Raw genomic sequence first — 20,229 nt, forward strand, 5'->3', positions numbered from 1 at the left:
GAAGTGGGTGTACAGAGCAATTGATTTCCTTCTCATTACATCGCCACAGAGAAAAATATAAAATGGGTTCTCAAACTGGGGGTCAGGACCCCTGAAGTGGTTGCGAGGTTATTACAGGGGGGGTCGCAAGCTGTCAGCCTCCACCCCAAACCCTGCTTTGACCCCAGCATTTATAATGGTGTTAAATATATAAAAAAGTGTTTTTAATTTATAAGGGGGTGTCGCACTCAAAGGCTTGCTACGTGAAAGGGGTCACCAGTACAAAAGTTTGAGACTTCTCTCTTTTTCCCATTTGCTATTTGTGTGATGTATTAAAATTCAGTCAAAAGACCTCAGTGTCTAAAAACCTAAATAAATTCCCCTGGGCAGCCTGTGAAAGACGGATCTTTAATTTCTCAATACAATAAAGCTGAGTTTTTACTCATGGCTATAAATCTGTCCCCTCCTAGCCTGATGATATAACTGTACATGGTGGGCCTATGTCCAATTATACTTTACTTGGCTGAGCTAAAGGAAACAGCAGCAGTCACAGCTGCCAGACATCTTTATAATTATCTTTTTCTTTTTTATGAATGTCATGGCCTTGATCCTGCAGGGAGGGCCATATGGGCAGACACCCTACCCCTCACTGATCTCATTGCAGGATCAGAGCTGAGGTCAACTTAACAAAATTCATGCCATTCTCAGCCATTTCAGACGCTAGTGAATACACCTTATAGCACTTTTATTAGAATTGGTTGGAAAATGGAAAAACTATTTAATGATTTTTTTTCAAATGTTGAAGTCATTTTTGTTTCAAAAAAATGTGTATTTTTTTCATTTTTTCCCAAAATTTTTGCAAAATCTTTTTTCAAAAATGTAAACTTTCGGAATTAAAAATGTCTGTTTGTTTCCCCTGCATCCTCGCCAGCCCCATGCAACTGAATGAAGGGATGATTGGGCTCTTTTTTATTCTTTGCCATTTTGTAAATTTTTCAAACTTCCTAAACTGCTGAAAAGTTAGAGTGGGGAAAGGAAAAATGGGAGAATGGGGGAGAGAAAGAAAATGAGTGTGTGACGATCTGGGAAAGTTCCTAATGTTTTCTCTGAGTACTGTGTTGGTGCCTCAGTGTCCCCATGGCAGTTCTTAAGTATCTGGCAAAGCCAAGGGCCAGTGCACCTAAATGCCTGACACTCTGTCTCCTAGCAACTGATGGCCTGGGCCCTCCTCTGCAAAGGTGCCAGCTGAAGGTGTTGGAGACAAAGGGATCAGGTGACCTCCTGGCCCGGGAAAGGAGCTGAGCAGAGGGGAGGGGCTGGGAGGGGTTGTTAGTCTGGAGCTGGCTGGGGTCGAGGGTGGAGGGCAGACCTGGGGGTCTGGCTCACTGCCCCCCAGAATGGACCCAGCCGAGGGGTCCGGTTCGCTGTATCTACAAGCTCTGTTTTAGACCCTGTTCCTGTCATCGAATAAACCTCTGTTTTACTGGCTGGCTGAGAGTCACGTCTGACTGCAAAGTGGGGTGCAGGACCCGGTGGCTTCCCCAGGACCCCGCTGGGGTGGATTCGCTGTGGGAAGCACACGGAGGGGCAGAGGATGCTGAATGCTCCAAGGAGAGACCCAGGAGGTGAAGCTGTGTGAGCTTCTTGCCCTGAACAAGTCTGCTCCAAGGGAGAGGAGGTTCCCCAAAGTCCTGACTGGCTTGGTGGGGTGCAGTTCCAGAGCATCGCCCGGTGACTCCGTGACAGAGTGAAATGGGGAAAAAACCCTCCAAACCCTGGATATCACCTATTCAATATAGAAGGGGAAAGAAGATGGAGAAAAAACAAACACAAACAAATTTAAAATGTTGACATTTTGGGTTTTGATGTTGAAAATAATACAATTTTTTCATAAAAAAGTTTAGTTTTGCAAAAAGACCATTTTTTAAAAAAAGGTTCAAATAAAAATTGCAGCCAGCTTCATTTTTAATATATAGCATTTCCTTTTTATATGCATTTCCTGATTTTTGTCTCAGTAAACAAACTGGTCAAAATTGTGTATTGATTAGTGACCCGCAGTATTTCACTTTGCACAAGGTATCTCCTCTTCAGTGAAATACAAAAATCATCATATAGTTCAAATATTTCAAGACTCTAGTTTTTTTAAAGCATTTAGGCTCCCGCCATGCAATTGAACTGTTGCTCTCATGTAGAACCTCGTTGGAGCCAGGGAACTCTGTATGTGCACCAGGGTCTGCTGTGTAGCTCCAACTGCAGGATCAGACCCTGAGCTTGTACTTTGATATCCTAACACCATCTCTTTCCGCTAATGTTGTTGACTAGTTTTTCTAGTAACAGTTCCCAGTGCTCTGTAATCAGTTATCTGCAGAGATATGCCTCCTCTTTCTGTAGACCTTTTAAAATACTGTTCTGCAAAAAATCTCTACACCTTATTGTTTACAAAAAATCTTCTGTCATATTTATTATATATAATTTATATTTTTAAAGCACTTTGAACTTGAAAATTGCTATACCAGTGTTAGGGAATATTGGATACATTTTCAGAAGTACCTAAATGATTTAGATACACACATATTTCAGTGAGACTGCGTCACTTAGCTGCTTTTTTAAATTTTCTTAGATAATGTTGGCCGATGAGGACTTCCAGCTGAATGAGGACTTCAACACTGGACTTCAAGCATCGTGTTTGTGTAATGTCTGATACATCCTTTATTCTCACAGGGAGATGGACTCAATGGGTCTCATATACTTCTGTGTGCTATTAATAACATACTGTTCCATTATGGAGAAAGTATCTTATAAGAGATAAGGGAAAGGCAAGGCATTGTCAATACGGTTAGAACTGTTTATAGTTACTCTGGCTTATAGATCAATTCTAAATTAAACTTATATTTTTTGTGGTGGTTGTATTTCTTGTACACTAAAAATTGGTTACTATTTAACAAGCCTTCCATTCAAGCTGATGGGTTTATATTGCACAAGAATTATAACATGCATGGAGGTGGTTTGTTCAGTGGCAGAACAATGTGACAGTGTTCACAGACCAGTTCTGCTTTTCCTCTGGTTTCCATTACAGGATTATCTTTCTTTCATGGTCATGGTCTGATCCCATCTTTCCTCCCTCCCTATTTCGCCAGCCCTATTGGACAGGGCAGCCAGTTCTACTTAGGAAAAAGAAATAGATGCAAAGACTTTTCAGGTGAGAGAGAGGATCATATGCCAACTTTTGAAATCATATTTTGTACGCTCCTTTTCACTGTGTTTCAGTGATGTTTATCATGGTTTAGGGCCAGATTGTGGAGCCCTGGATGTTTCTGATGAGCAATTACTTGAGCAGATAATCCCATTGAGGCCAGTGGGCCTATTTTTATGAGTATCGGCATTGCAGTCTAGCCTTTAGAGCATATGATTTTTGCTGCAATACCAGTTGGAGTTAGCTAGTTCAAGCTGTTCTGTAGGCATCCCATGTGCCTGAACCTCAGTGTATAAACTCATTGCCAAACTGTTTCATCTACCTCTAACCTGCCACTCGATTTGATTGCTTCAGACGTTGCCCACAAGACTTGACATTCATCTGAACATTGTCACTGCAACTAAGGAATATGAGCACTTAGTCACTTTAAGTGGAATGTGGCTTTTGGATACTACATCAGTGAACACCCATATTAATGTGATATTTAAGACAGCCTCAACCAGATCCTGACTGAATCTCATCAGCACTGCAGTGAATCCGTTAGCCTGACTGTTCCCTCTTCTGCTGCAATCCAAGCAACATTAAGAAACTTTCTTGCCAACAGTCCCCTTTGATCTTGTGCTTGAGCGTGAGTCTGTCTCCCTTCTGGATACCCAGGTATGCCAGTGCGCAGTGGAGTAGGCAAAGAGGTATAAAGAGGAGCAGAAACTGCCACCTTTGTAATTTTAGCTCTCCGGTCCTCTTTCTAACCAAGTTACTCTTGTTCTGACTGTCAAGATTGCCCCCCTCTTAGCTGAAGGATGATGGGAATTTTTTCAGTTTGCAACACCCCTCCTTCAACTGCTCTATTCCTCAAAGCAGAGCAACCTGCTCAATTGTACCACCAAGAACAGTATCAGAGGACAGGCTCCTGGTTAGGACAGTTGACCGAGGTCTTTCTCTTCATTCTGCCTTGTGTAACTTCAGCACTTTCTGTGAGGTAACGTGGACTTGACTCTTTTCTGGAAAGAATCCCAAATCCCTTTGTTTTTGCTCTTGATTTTTATTCATAAGATCTTACATCAGTTTGTTTGCTCCATAGTGCCCTCTCTCCAAGGCAATACTATCCTGTGATTCAAAACCACAATATTGCTGCTGCTATTAGAATAATTACTCTGAGTATTTGTGCATGTGTCCTTAGGCTTTTTCTTTTTGCATCCAAGGGCAGAGTTTGGCCCAATGCACATGTGCAGTATTTCCAGCTCTCACGGTTTTATCGCATGCTTCATGATACTTTATGCTTTTCTTAAAGTCTCATCCCTGGCATTGGGATTACAGCAGAATCTCAGCTTTCATATAAAAAAAAATTAAAGTTCCTACTCTCACGATTGCAGAGTAAAGCTTGAAAGTGCAACCCCAGTGTAACCTAAAGGTCCAGCGCCAGAAGGCAAAGAGAAAGAACACAAATATTATGGGTTTTTTTAAACATGATGTTTAAGCCAATCTCATGATTGTTTAGGGGTCTGACCCATGATTGTTGAATGCATAGAGTTGGCAATACTCTGTGTGGGACTCTTGATGACAGAATTTGGTTCAGTGTTGTGTCCTCTCTCTGCAAACTCTTTTAGGGTCAGTTTGACACTGTAAAATAAACCATTAAGGAAATCCTTATATTTTTACCTCTAGAAATGAAAACTCAGTGTTTTTAATGTTTGTCCTTCACTAGCACAGAGAACAAACTCTGCATTGTATTTTGTAAACTAAGATCTGGTGCACACACACACGAAAAATTAACAGTCTGGGAGCCTTGTGGTAATACAAACTCTTGTTTCCTTTTGACCCCACCTTTGGTAAGCAAAGTTGCTATGATACAGTTGCAAGCAGATAATGTCATTACGCTTGCCCTGGTAAAACTTTCATTTGTAGAATTAGGTGCAGGAAGTGAGTTGGACAACAATCACCTCGGGATCAATGAAGCACGTTGTGGCTTCTGTATATAAGGGTGAAATAACTTTTTTTTTCTAGGAATGCAAATGATTTTGTTCCCAAAGGTGAAAGGGCTTCTGGAACTCAGGAGCTCACTAGAGATCTTGAGCATAATTACCATCATCGTTTGTATTGTGGTAATGGCCACAGGCTCCCACTGAAATTGGATACCATTGTGCTAGGTGCTGTATAAATAAGTAGTAAGAGAGAGAGTCCCTGTCCTGAAGAGCTCACTTTCTAAATAGACAGAAGGCGGGGGAAAGGAACGAAGGGAAAACATTATTTTCCCCACTTTACAGGCGAGGAAATGTGAAATAGAAAGTGTGCGAGAGGAAGTCTGTGGTAGAGCCTGAAATTGAACCTGGATCTCCTGAGTCCCAATCTTGTGCCTTGACCACAAGGCCAGATTTCCTGTTTTAGAGGTGGTGAGATGATATCGGAGGGAAATACTGCAAAAAAAAATTGCCAGAATTTGCAATAAATGTTCTTTTCAGAATATAATTCACCCAGCAACAGAGCTAAGCAAATGGTCTCCTCATCATTTAAAGTACAATGGATGAATTCTACCAGATCTATCTGGGGATATGAATATCACCTATTGAGCCATAGATCCATCACCTGTCTTTTTCAGCTTTCCTCTCTTTTCCCCTTCTTCTAACCTTTTCTCTTTCTCTGCTGCTCTCCTCTTGTGTCAACCTCCCGCCACTCTGACTTTAACCTTCTATAACGCACCAGATAGTGATAACCAACACAAGTCAATAGTGTGGTACATATTAACCTTGTCCGTTGTGTGAATGCTGGTTATCTTCTGCTTGTGTCCATGGCCTTCACCTTTCCAATGGTTTCAGTGAATTTGTATGTATATTTCCTTTTGGCTCTCATGACGCCACCTGTACTCCAGTACTTTATCTCAAGATTTTTTTTTTAAAGTGAGAAAATAACATTAATGAATGAATTCAATTAAAATAATTGCCTAAATCACAAGTTATATTATTAAATTACCCCTAGTTTTGAGCTATATGAAGTTTGCCTTGCAGGTATAAGGTGGAGTATTATTACGGTAACATCTGTACCTCTCATACTGTGAAGCCAACGTTTTAAAGCCAGCATGAGGGATTCCTTTTTAATATCCATTAGCTGGATCATAGCACAGAGGATAGGTAAGATTTAAAACAGAGGTCAAGACCATTTGTGGTCTTGAAAGTTCCCACAGAACTGTGTATATGGGTCAGATTTTTTTCCCCTTCTTAATTTTTTTCAGCCAAGCTTTGTGCTGACTGTTATGCTCATTCTTCTGCTCCATTGTTTAATGTCCCTGTCATAAAGCACTATGGGACCCTGGATGAGTAGCTCAATATAGATTAAAATGTATTGCTGTTTGCATTATGGGCATGTCCAATTTAAGAGTGACCTTTTCAAGGGAAATACCCCCTCATTCTCTCCCCCCACCACAAGGGGAAAGGATGGTGGGAGAGTACTTTGTACTACAGCGAATTAATGCTGCTCACAGCTTCTACCTTTTGATGGCCTGCCTGAAATCTGGCTCCCATTTGAATCTGGGTCACGTGAAATGAACTTGGTAATCAAAATCCTGATCCTGACACAGCGGAGTACTGACTGGAGGTTTGATAAACACAAAGGACTAAGGGTATGTCTACACTACGGGATTATTCCAATTTTACATAAACCGGTTTTATAAAACAGATTGTATAAAGTCGAGTGCATGTGGCCACACTAAGCACATTAATTCGGCGGTGTGCGTCCATGGTCCGAGGCTAGCGTCAATTTCCGGAGCGTTGCACTGTGGGTAGCTATTCCATAGCTATCCCATAGTTCCCGCAGTCTCCCCTGCCCCTTAGAATTCTGGGTTGAGAGCCCAGTGGCTGATGGGGCAAAAATCATTGTCACGGGTGGTTCTGGATAAATGTCGTCAGTCATTCCTTCCTCCGGGAAAGCAACGGCAGACAATCATTTTGCACCCTTTTTCCCTGGATAGTCCTGGCAGATGCCATAGCACGGCAACCATGGAGCCTGTTCAGCTTTTTTTTTTTACAGTCACTGTATGTGTACTGGATGCCGCGGACAGAGGCGATACTCCAGCACTACACAGCAGCATTCATTTGCTTTTGCATGATAGCAGAGATGGTTACTAGTCGTTCTGTACTGTCTGCTGCCAGTGTAATTTGGCAATGAGATGACAGTTATCTGTCCTTTGGTGCTGTCTGCTGCTGTCATGGGTGCCCCTGGCTGAGATTGGCCGGGGGCGCAGAAGCAAAACTGAGAATGACTCCTCGAGTCAATCCCTCCTTTATGATTTCTAAAAATAGAGTCAGTCCTGCCTAGAATATGGGGCAAATGTACTAGAGAAGCAGTGTATCAGAGAGTACAGCTGCTCTGTGTCAGATCCCGCAGAAATGATGAGCTACATGCTATTCACGGGGGGTGCCCCTGCAACAACCGCACCCATTGCTTCCTTCCTCCCCCAACCTTCCTGGGCTACCGTGGCAGTGTCCCCCCAATTTGTGTCATGAAGTTATAAAGAATGCAGGAATAAGAAACAGTGACTTGTTAGTGAGATAAAATGAGGGGGAGGCAGCCTCCCAGTGCTATGACAGTCCAGGCAGGACATTAAGCAGTGTGGGGGAGAGGAGCCCAGCTTCCCACTGCTATTATAGTCCAGGCAGTACAGAATCTTTTCTTTTCACGTGAAAGGGAGGGGGCTGATTGAAGCTCAGCCCCCAGTTGCTATGATGAAGACGGTTACCAGCCGTTCTGTACCATCTACTGGGAATGACCGGGAGTCATTCCTATTTTCACCCAGGTGCCCCTGGCCAGCCTCACCTGAAGCCAGCCAGGAGCACTCATGGGTTGATAAGAAAGATGGTTACCAGTCCTACTGCACCGTCTGCCACCGGGGAGGGGAGAGGAGCGGATACTGCTCTTCACTGCTGCAGCATCGCGTCTACCAGCAACATTCAGTAGACATAGGGTGACACTGAAAGAAGTCAAGAAATGATTTCTTTCCCTTTTCTGTCACGTGGGGGAGGAGTAAATTGACGAGCTATTCCCTGAACCACGCCAGACAATGTGTTTGAACCTACAGGCATTGGGAGCTCAGCCAAGAATGCAAATACTTTTTGGAGGCTGCTGAGGACTGTGATAGCTTGAGTCCTCAGTACCCCCTCCCTCCCTCCAGGAGCGTACATTTGAGTCTCTGGCTTCTCGTTACGCTTGTCACGCAGCACTTTGTAGCCTGGAGATTTTTTTTTCAAATGCTTTGGCATTTCATCTTCTGTAACGGAGCTTTGATAGAACAGATTTGTCTCCCCATACGGCAATCAGATTCAGTATCTCCCGTACGGTCCATGCTGGAGCTCTTTTTGGATTTGGGACTGCATTGCCACCCGTGCTGATCAGAGCTCCACGCTGGGCAAACAGGAAATGAAAATCAAAATTTCGCAGGGCTTTTCCTGTTTACCTGGCCACTGCATCTGAGCTGAGATTGCTGTCCAGAGCGGTCACAATGGTGCACTGTGGGATACCGCCCGGAGGCCAATACCGTCGATTTGTGGCCACACTAACCGTAATCCGATATGGTAATACCGATTTTAGCGCTACTCCTCTCGTCGAGGAGGAGTACAGAAACTGATTTAAAGAGCCCTTTATAGCGATATAACGGGCCTCATAGTGTGGATGGGTACAGCGTTAAATCGGTTTAACGCTGCTAAAATTGGTTTAAACGCGTAGTGTAGACCAGGCCTAAGACTAGAATAAGAGGTAATTCAAGTCCACAGCGAGGAAGGGTGTTCTTGATGCTATTCTTGACTGATTAGCAGACAAACCATAAGTTCATAACCTGCATGTAATATCGAGAGGCCTGCTCTGTTGTAATGTGATAACAGACATTGCTCGTCTCTCTTCTGTTGTCTTTATACTCAAGTGCAGTTACAGGTTAAACAAATTCCATAGCCAGTGAGTTAATATCAGGACATTATAAAACTATGACAAGTTTAGTGCTCCGAGAATTTTGCGTCTTGACAGCATAGCCATCCAGGTGGTTGCACGTTATCACTGCAGCAGAAGTGGTGAGGCTTAAAGAACATTGCTGCCAAATTACCTTCTGCAGGCTGTAGGAGCTGTGGAACTCCAGCAGCCTGGGATAGGGAGAGGTGCCAGAGCCTTCTCAAGAGCTCCTTTGAAGAAGTGGGCTGCCAATTATCCTACTTAAGCCTTTGCCGCTTGTGGAGAAGCAAGCCACGATCAGCTTCTCTGCAGCTCTGCTGAGAGACACAGGCTGCCCCAGCCTCTTTGTGAAGATCCTGTTCTGAGAAAAGGTGGCAATCAGCAATTTCCCTGGCCTTCCCCCAGGCGGCTCCAGTTGAGGGGGAGAGGTGGTCCCTCAGTGACTTTCCTCAGATTCTGCCCTATCTTCTGTAGGGTGAGCGAGCTGCCGGCAGATGTGACTATCATTGTTATTGAAAGGGACCCTTATGTGAAACTCTCACACACCCCTAAATGCACAGGACTTTTAGGAAGGCAGAGCAGCCAACGGCAGACATCCCCCAAACTGGGGGTGGGGACTAGGCTTGAAATCTGAAACAGAGCTTGTATCGGAATTTAGCAACTCATTCTTCTGTCTGTAGTGGGCCAAAGCAAAATGCCTGATGTGAACACCCTGAGCTTGTAGGTCCTCCTCCTGAATGTTGTGGGTCTGAGCTCACCGTCAGTTGGAATGAGATGCATCAAGCCTCTAAGCCAAGCAGAGCAGGATTCAGGAGATGGGCGAATAGGGCCAGGGTATCTAGGAGTTTGAGAGGTGCGATGCAGGGAGTATCTTTGCACTCGTGTGTTTCTGAATCGCAGTCCCCTCATTTTACACACAGGCTTGATGGCTGTTTAGTGACATTTCACAGCAATGGCCTAGTTGTGATGTTCTGCACTGAGATTTAGTGGTGTTGGAGGTTTGTCACTAGTGCGAAGGGTTGTAATTCAGCAGTAAAGAGTAACTGGCTGCTGCCTGAAAATTGCTTCAGTTTGATGAGAGATTTTAGAGGGATCCCATTGTCCCTGCGGATATAAAATTCATACTAACTCATTGATACAGAGCAAAATAGAATGTCAGCATTTCCCTCCCCTCTCCTGAAATCGCTAATCAGCAAGAAAAAATTAAGTTGTCCTGGAACATCTTCTGTTATTTAGATAGTTCCACCTATGTTTGTTATCTTTTATTGGCCATAAATGTTTAGGTTTTATTAACTATTTCATGCCCTATACGTTGCTGAGACACCAAAATGGTGGGCAACCTGATAGACACTGAGATTGATAGAAGTCAAGGCTTGAAAATGTTATCAGACGCACAGTAGCCAGAGGACTAAACCTACTAGTTGAGGGTCAATATGAAAGCTGAGTGGAAAACCCAGTAGTGAGCTCTGTGGCCAATTATCTGCCAGAAAGCTCAGCAACCACCCATAGTTGCTAAAGAAGGAAGATGCTGGGGATTCTGAGCAAGGTGCTGTTCATGGTTCTTGCTAAGAGGTCTCCATCTTTTCTATCAGTCTCTGGCCAGTGAAAATTTTGAAGTCCCCCATCTGTCTATAGATTCATAGATACTATAGTATATAGATACTGGATAGGAAGTGGCTTGAAGTCATGGGGCTGCTCACATGCATTAGGGAAGCAAGATCAGATTAGCCTTTGCTATTCAGAAACGTGCCCCATTAGTTCAGTCTTGCTGTAAAGAACTTGTTCATTTTCATCACTTACTCTGTACTCTCTGCACTGTTCATGCTGGGTCAGCATCTCCTTCATTATCAGCAAAGGCTTCGTTTTAGGCGGGAGATTCTCCAAAGCAGCAATGGGATTTCGGCCCATAAGCCCCATTGTCTTCCAATGGGTATACTTTCCTTGGTGTTTGACTGTAGCTATGCAATTTCTTTTGTCTTGTTTAAATAAGAGCTAACTCAGATCTTTAAGGGTGTTGTCAGATGTCACCAGTGTGGTGCTCTGCTCTAATCAATGTTGATAACAGTCGGCTGCTTGCGTGTGTTCCTCTGCATGCTGCCCTGGCTTTGCGCAGATGGATGGCATAGCAGACCCCGAGAGAAACCCCAGTGACCACAGATCCAATAAGGTACAAAGGCACCCGGCCAGGTTTATTGCCAAACAAAACACAGTCTCTAGCTTCCCGGATCAGATGTCTACAGTTTTGCTAGTACATATGTGCTTTCTGACAATGGCTTGGCTCAGTCAGTGGCACGATTCACCACTGTCCCCTAGACCAGACAAAGACAACCCCTCAGGGGTGCATTCTTATACACAGGTTAAACAAGTTACACCTCACTCCTGACGTACTGAGGTACAACCCCTCTACGTAGTAAGTTGCTGCCTATCACCTTGTACATGTTGGTTCGAACAAACCAACCTTATCCATCGTATTATCCATTTAACCCTGTTTTTAGGATGCGTCAGCATGTTCCTGTTATCTGAGGAATGTGCTAGTGTCAGGAGTGTGCTGGTACCATCCTGGCATGTGTTTATAACACTTGTGCCCAGTACCTTTTAGGTATGTGTGTTTTTGCAGCTTCAGCCCTCTTCATGCTGGGTTCTGTGAGCAGGGCCTGCCTCTTGCTCACAGTTTAACTTTGTTTTATATCAGCAACATCTTGACTATTGCTTTAGCTCAGGCCTTAAGCCTCATACCAGGCCTCTGATACCAGGACTTATGTTTCACGACCTCATCTTACTTCAAAGGGTATGCCTTCATTGCAATTAAAAACCCGTGGCTGGCCCCTGCCAGCTCAGGCTCACGGGACTAGGGCTAAGGGTCTGTTTAACTGCGGTGTAGACATTTGGGCTTGGCCTGGAGTCTGGACTAGGACCGTGTGCAGTGGGAGGGTCCCAGAGCTTGGGCAGCAATCTGAGCCCAATTAAACAGCTCCTGAGCCTGGGCCCCTGTGAGCCTGAGTCAGCTGGCATAGGCCAGCTGCAAGTGTAGACCTAACCAGAATGGGCTTTGCAGCCATACAGGCTGCATTTCAAAGGGAACAGAACAGGGGTGGCCAACCTGTGGTTCCAGAGCCACATGCGTCTCTTCAGAAGTTAATATGCAGCTCCTTGTATAGGCACCGACTCCGGGGCTGGAGCTACAGGTGCCAACTTTCCAATGTGCCGGGGGGTGCTCACCGCTCAATCCCTGGCTCTGCCACAGGCTCTGCCCCCAATCTACCCCTTCCCAGCTCCTCCCCCGAGCCTGCTGTACCCTCACTCCTCTCCCCTCCCCTCCTGCTCGCCCCCGAGCCTCCTGCACACCATGAAACAACTGATCAGGAGGTGCAGGGAGAGAGGGGTAGGTGCTGATCAGCAGGGCTGCTGGTGGGTGTGAGGCGCTGGGAGCACGGGGGCGGGGGAAGCTGCGGGGGGCGCTGCTGACATATTATTGTGCCTCTTTGACAATGTACATTGGTAAGTTCTGGCTCCTTCTCAGGCTCAGATTGGCCGCCCCTGGAATAGAATAAACTGGCTTTGTTTAAAGATCAAAGTGAATGGAGGGCTGGAGCAGATTCCTGGGTAAGTCTGTGCTTCCACTAGGTGACTCATCCAGATCATAGGGAGACCCATTTCATCATGGTCATGGTCATACAAAAGGGCAAGTTTAGGGACCTTGGTTTTTTCTTTTCTTTTTACCTTGAATAAATTAAATGATGTCTGGGACTTGTTTTGTTGTATGCTGCTCTCATGTGACTCTTCTCCCTCTCCAGCGCTCATCCCCCCTCCATGCTCTCTCCAGTGAACAAAATTACAACAAAAACAAAAAACAAAGCACAAGGTAGATGATAGTTGCTTTAGCAATTCAAATTGGAAACAGGATCCTGACTAAATAAATGTTAAGAGACAAGTTCCTGCTAAGAAGGAGGTTTGTGGCTGTCCACTTTGTTAGGATGTTTCGTGCTCCCGTTGGATTGAGTGGGTGGAAGCTAAAAGTAGGGTAAGCTTGGAGCAGGGAAGAGGTTTGCTTATGAGTCTCCTAAAGTGTGAGTGTTGCTACTTTCCTCCTAGCTGCAGGAAACTTTCCCATAGGAAGAAGAGGGGGGAGAGAGAGAGAGAGAGTGGTGTTGTGTGGTTTCGTAGGGAATTACAGTATAATAATACAACTGCCCTCGGCTTTGCTTACCTCACTGCCTTTATGCATGACAGAGGTTGCTTGTAGGGATGGACAGAGTGGTTTGGGTAAAATAGAAATCCTTCTAAGCCCCTCCCCCCCAACCTTTGCATAATACTTAAAACCAAACCTTTTCCCCAGCTGGTCGGATTCTGACTATGGCATAAAAGGGTACAACTCCTTTGAAGTCAGAGGACATGTTCTTTCTTATACCAATTAAGAATTAGCCCAGTGTCTTCGTTTCATCTTTGCCAAAGCTGCAGTATTACGCTATGCGACTACCAGGATTCAGACAGCTCTGCTAGAAATTTGCCTGTCTGATCTTGTAATTATGTTTGTCAAAGGGGCTACCTTGTATATCACATAAACTGATGCAACACTGCCTAATCTCTAGCAGTTCATCAGTGTGACCATATACTACTATGAATAAAACAACGAAGAGTCCTTGTGGCACCTTAGAGACTAACAAATGTATTTGGGCATAAGCTTTTGTGGGCTAAAATCCACTTCATCAGATGCATGGAGTGAAAAATACAGTAAGCAGTATATATATTACAGCACCTGAAAAGATGGGAGTTGCCTTATCAAGTGGTGGGTCAGTGCTAATGAGGCCAATTCTGTTAAGGTGGAAGTGGCCTATTTTCAACAGTTGACAAGAAAAGGTGAATATCAACAGAGGGAAAATTACTTTTGTAGTGCTAACAAGGCCAATGCAATCAAGGTGGACATCGCCCATTCCCAACAGAGGACAAGAAGGTGTGAGTATCAGCAGAGGGAAAATTAATTTTTGTAGTGACCTATCCGCTCCCAGTTTTTATTCAGGCCTAATTTGATGGTGTCCAGTTTGCAAATTAATTCCAGTTCTGCAGTTTCTCATTGGAGTCTGTTTTTGAAGTTTTTTTGTTGAAGAACTGCCACTTTTAAGTCTGTTACTGAGTGTCCAGGAAGATTGAAGTGATCTTTGGTTTTTGAATGCTACAATTTTTGATGTCTGATTTGTGTCCATTTATTCTTTTGTGTAGAGATTGTCTGGTTTGGCCGAGGGACATTGGTGGCACATGATGGCATATATCACATTGGTAGATGTGCGGGTGAACGAGCCCCTGATGGTGTGGCAACTCCCAACTTTTCATGTGCTGTAATATATAGATATATCTATATATAGTCTATAGATATATAGATATATAGCTTACTGTATTTTTCGTTGTTTTTGCTGATACAGACTAACACGGCTACCACTCTGAAACCATATAATACTATGGTTACTCTAAGCCTTATCAGCAGATTGCAGCTGTTTAATTCACTTAAACAGAACCTGTTGCTTTCAGAGTCTCTTACTTTAATTTGGAAGAAAAACAAATAAAATAGCCTGGAAACCCATTTGGAGAAGTTATCAGTTTACAAGGGAAGTTGGATAATTGGAAGTTTGCAATTATATTGATAGCTGGAAGTCCACACATAGCAAGAGGTTTATACATAGATAACATTTATCTGTGTTTCAGATAGGTTTTAATTTGATAATCTCCCCATTAAAATCTTCTACAGCTTGATAAGTTTTTACAGGAAACTTAACAGTTACATCTTAAATGCAGTAGATGAGTTTTTCAGCTAACTTAGATAAGACAGTAAACAAGTTCCCACTAACTTCAGTGAAATGTCTGGTTCTTAGTTTTGACAAGTTACATTATTCATCCTCTTAACTTTTTTATTTGCAGAAGGTGCTCTCAAATCAATAGGTACAAACTGGGAACAAGAATCTGAACATCTGGAGTTGCATATGGAATGTGTAGCATGGAAGCTAGCAAGCAAAGATGTTTGCAAGGAAGCAGATTTTCCTTCTTACACACAATCTGTATTTTATTGGGTTCTGTTTACAGTAGGGATTTACTTATTGTTCCAGGAGTATTAGTAAGAAGGTCAAGATTTTGGCCATAAATGCAGCCTTTTTCCAGATTCTCAAAGTTACTCTCAACAAATAGTTTGTTTGAACCTGATGATCTCGCTTAATACCAGATGTTTGTGTTTGATGAGCACTCAAATTTAAGATTTTTTATCTTGAAAGTGTCATTTCAAAGTTGTACTATAAATTGGGAATGCCGTGAAACGTACACTCGGGTACCCTAGACTCAGAATAGCCTAACAAATGCTGCAATGTCACTAACTATAGATTACGGTGACCTTTTTTAAGTAGAACTAATGAAGCCGTAATTAATACAGGTAAATTTAATGGTTTTGCATAATACAATATGTAAATTTTTGTTCTAAGTTACAAAGCTAGAAGACCTCATTGTAATAGACAGGTTGGGCTTAGCTGGGGGAATTTACTATATGGGATTACACGACATTTAAAACTATTACTCATAGCCCTTTTATTGGGACAAAGGTCACAAAAGATCAGTGTCATGGTTGCAGGGTTCTCTGCACCTCTGTTCCTTCACTGGTCCCTGAGTGCACCCTCATAGGTGCCAGGCCTTGTGTGTTTACCTCTGCTGAGGTGCAATTCTGCAGTTCTCCCACTCTTATATGGGGCCCTGGGCTATGGCAGTTTGTGTATCCACGGTGCTTATCCAGCAGTTCCGACTGAGTTTGAGCACCTGCAGTTGGGATTCTGGGACCAGTGGTGTACAGCGATCAGATGGCCGCCTTAAAGTACAAGTATTGTTTGTTTTATCAGTGGGAACAAAGCTTTTAGAGAAAAATGGATGTGTATCTAGCCGAAAGCACTACCATGCTGTGATAGTGACCTAGGCAGGCCTAGCTCCTCCAGAAGCTCCTAGCACATCCCTGAGTCTCCATCTAGCTCCCCCAAAAAACTATGGTTTCTTGAGAGAGAATCCCATTTTAAACCCTGTTATAGGTTGGGGGAGGGGAATTGTTTTTGTTCTTTTGTGTTCCTGGGCTTTGACCCTTTCTGGTCCAAACCAGTTTTGTAGGTTGGCTCTCCTGTGCCATGCTTTTCCTTGCCATCTGTTTCTCTAGACCAGAGGTCGGCAAACTTTCAGAAGTGCTGTGCCGAGTCTTCATTTATTCACTCTAATTTAAGGTTTCGTGTGCCAGTGATATATTTTAACGTTTTTAGGAGGTCTCTTTCTATAAGTCTATAACATAGAACTAAACTATTGTTGTATGTAAAGTAAATAAAGTTTTTTAAATGTTTAGGAAGCTTCATTTAAAATTAAATTAAAATGCAGAGCCCCCCGAACCAGTGGCCAGGACCCAGGCAGTGTAAGTGCCACTGAAAATCAGCTCGTGTGCCGCCTTTGGCACGCTTGCCATAGGTTGCCTACCCCTGCTCTAGACAGCCCTCTACTTATATTCATACAGTAAACACCCCAATAACAAGGCCAACATGCAGTGTTCATCAGTTATTACAGAGCAGCTCCAAATCCATCACAGTCAGGATCTTGGGTTTGCATCTCCTTTGAATAGCATCTCCAGCAGCTCAGTGCCCCCTACACCCTCTCACAGAGTCCGGAAGGAGCTCCTTTCAACAGCCACTGTAGCCAGCAAGGCTCTCCACTAATTCATGTCCATGCATCTTTTCTTCAGGATCCCAACATTTCGGTGCACACCAACAATCCGGACCTAACGCCGTGTTTCCAGAATACCATCTTAGCATGGATCCCTAGCATTTACCTCTGGGCTGTCTTACCCTTTTATCTCCTCTATCTAAAACACTACAAAAGAGGATACATCGTACTCTCCATTCTGAGCAGGTTCAAGACGGTAAGATCTTTCTGTAACTTGCTGCACAAATGTGTATCCTTGTGGGAGTGGAAGCAAAGACATGCAAATTCAAGGCAAATGGCGCGTAAAAGGAGAACCCAGTACCAGGTGGAAGATCAAAGACCTTATCTGCCTTTAGATTAAAGTTAGCAATTCAATACAACTTTACAAATGTTTGATAATGAAGAGCAGTCTCTGCCCTGGCCAAGCCTGGATTCAGGCTCAAAGCATAAGACTGATGCCGCTTTCACTGGTTTCAATGAGGTCTGGGTGCACGTAAGGACAGCTGGATCGGGCTCATGGTAGGTAACAATATACACAGAGATCCCCGAAATACCTAGGCATTGTTGCCAGAGGTTACAAGCTACCCCTCTCTCTGGCTTGGATAAGCAGAGCTCCCGCTCCTTGGCTGGTGCAGTGAGAGTTCGCCCTCCAATGTCGATTTACTTACCATCACGATGATCTCCTTAGTACAGCCATCTGTCGATATATCTATGGATTGATCAGTCGCACTTATCTGACCCCTATATTTGAGCACCTCATAATCTTCAACGTATATATCATCACAACATGTCAGTGAGGTAGGTATCCCCATTTTACAGAGAGAGTCTGAGGGCTTGTCTACATGGTGGGGTATTACGCACTACGGTGGTGTAATGTCTGAAGCACACTAATGTGCTGCATTAGTGCACAGTAAAGGTTCCATAGTACTGTTTGAAACACTACTGCTTTAAAGCACACCAGGGAATATTTAGTGCACGCTAGCAGGGTCTACAAGGACCAATTAATATGCAGCATGTTAGTGCACTTTAAAAATCACACCCTTGTAGCGCGAATTACCCCACCCTACAGACAAGCTCACTGTGACATACCTAAGGTCCCATCAGGTTGTCTGTGGTGGAATGGAGAATTGGACCTAGGTCTCCCAAGTCACAGGCTAGTACCATGACAAATGGCTCAGGTGTTCTCTCTATGGAAGCTCGCACACTGCCCTTCACAGAGATGCTCACTAAATTTTTTTCTAATTATCTCCATCCTCTTCAGTTTGTGACATATCTCCCCCGCCCCCTTGGGCTAGTGACTAGTAACTCTGGAACTACCCTGCAGATGCTGCCACCTTTCTCTCCATTCACCTTCTCAGTTCATGCATCTTTGTGAGCCATCTCTCGTGTAGGAGATATAACTCATGAGATGTGGAATCCATCTGTGTACCTCCCAAAGCCTTCATCTTGTTGTTGGGCTGGTTGAACTCTCAAGCAGGTTTGCTATGCCCCTGATGTCTTCGGATAGTTCTTGATACAGGCATATAAACAAGGATTGTATCCTAGAGAATATAACATTGCTGCATCATCTTGCCCTGTGTACTAGCTCCAGATGAATGGAACGCAACCCACGGGGGTAAATTTACCTTAAATTGTCTCTCACTCACACCATCGTCTCTTTAGTTAATAACTTCAGAAACTGAAACCTTGATAGAAAACCTAATGGCCAACTCAAGAGCTAAGGTAGGTAGTTATAAAAGCTCCCTTTGCACACTGTAAATATATTAATTAGCTAATCTTATAGAGCACAATGAAATGCTTTGTGAGGGTATCCGGAGCTGAACACTGAGGACCAGTAAAAACCATTAAGCCCCACCACCAGCCACTGTGTACACAAGGTAGATATGTGATGAATCATTTCATGCCTTGCTGATAACCACCCTGAATTCAACCTCCTCTACTTAGAATCTACCTGCAAATGGATGAGCCAGGTAAGGGGAGTAAACAAAAGGAGGGGAAAGGGTTAAAATAACGAGATTAAGGCTTGTACACACTTCGGCAATGTAAAGGGTGTTAATGCTCCTGAGGTTGGAGAGATGTGAGAGAAGGGCTTGCAGGAACTCACCTCTGCGCAAAGGGCCAGCACAAGACCACTTAATCCTCGCTTAAGACCTATTTTGAGGGTTTAAGTGGTACATAGCTCTTGTGCTGGGCCTCCGCTCAGGAGTAAATGTCACCCTATGTGTAAAACAAAATCAGGGATTTTCCAAGCAGCTATAAATGCTTAATAATATTTAGCATTTATATAGAGAGCTTCTCTATTTCAGGAACTTTACAAACAATATATAGGCCGCATTGCATCCCTGTGAGGTGGTTCAGTGTCATTGTTATCCACACCTTGCCAAGGAGAAAACAATGTGAAAAGGGTCAATAGCTTGTGCAAGGCCACAAGAGAATCAAGGTCAATCCAGGAGTAAAGCGTGAGGCTCCCAGTCCAGAGCACTTGTCACTAGACCCATCTCTTTCTCTCTGTAATTTGTACCCCCCCACACACACACACTCTCTCTCTCTCTCAAACCAAATTCCCAATTGGTATAAATCAGTGTACATACGAATTTATGCTCCATTGACCTAGCTCAAGGTTTTGTTCACCTGGGTGAAGTAATGGCACTGTTTTATTTTAAATCAGCTTCTCGTTGATCAAAATAGAACTATTCTCCAGATCTGCACCTGGGGGTGAATTTATTAAATGCCTTCCCTGTTTAACACTTCTTCTTTTAGATTTTAGGTGTTCTGTTGTGGTGCGTGTGCTGGGCAGACCTATTCTTCTCCTTCCATGAACTCCTGCAAAGCAGAACTCCGCCCCCTGTCTATTTTGTCACTCCCCTAATTGTTGGCATCACAATGGTTAGTATGCATTTCTATCAGTGACTCTTAATGGGAGTAGCTTTCACAGGCATGAAGTAACCCTTTGTGGACTAATGAGGCAGAAAAACCTTTCTGTTCATTCTCCTCTAAACCACAGGTTTCTACTGATCACCAAAACCACTTAAACTGTTCCAACTTTGACAGCCTCAGCAGAGAGGTTGAGGAGTAGATGGGCCATGGAAACAGAACAACCTTCCCAACCATGGGCGTCCTTAGCCATAGGCAGAACAGGCAGCCGCCTGGGGCACCACTAGGTCTGGGGGCACTGCTCTGCTAGGAGCCCGGACAGATGGGAAGCAATGGAGGTGTAAGAGCAGGGCTTCTGGGTCCTAGAGAGAACCAAATGCAGCACAGTCTGAGGGAGGGGATTGGCTGTTGGGGTCTCTGGGGAGGGGTGGGGGAAGAAACTCACCTGTAGGGTGACCAGATGTCCCGATTTTATAGGGACAGTCCTGATTTTGGGGTCTTTTTCTTATATAGGATCCTATTCTCTCCTACCCCTGTCCCGGTTTTTCACA

At 44.0% G+C, this 20,229-nt stretch overlaps 1 protein-coding gene across 3 annotated transcripts in view; it reads left to right on the top strand.

The window, feature by feature from the left end:
- Window positions 1–20,229, top strand: part of ABCC3 (ATP binding cassette subfamily C member 3) — an 80,889-nt gene that overhangs the window by 12,851 nt on the left and 47,809 nt on the right. For all 3 annotated transcript variants that reach the window (XM_030534164.1, XM_030534166.1, XM_030534165.1), the window contains exons 2-3: window positions 16,845–17,021; window positions 19,565–19,690. In XM_030534164.1, coding sequence (XP_030390024.1) covers window positions 16,845–17,021; window positions 19,565–19,690 — 303 coding nt within the window. The remainder of the gene's footprint in view (window positions 1–16,844; window positions 17,022–19,564; window positions 19,691–20,229) is intronic.

The sequence above is a fragment of the Gopherus evgoodei genome, chromosome 15, assembly GCF_007399415.2.
Source record: "Gopherus evgoodei ecotype Sinaloan lineage chromosome 15, rGopEvg1_v1.p, whole genome shotgun sequence".
In the NCBI taxonomy this organism is placed as follows: domain Eukaryota; kingdom Metazoa; phylum Chordata; order Testudines; family Testudinidae; genus Gopherus; species Gopherus evgoodei.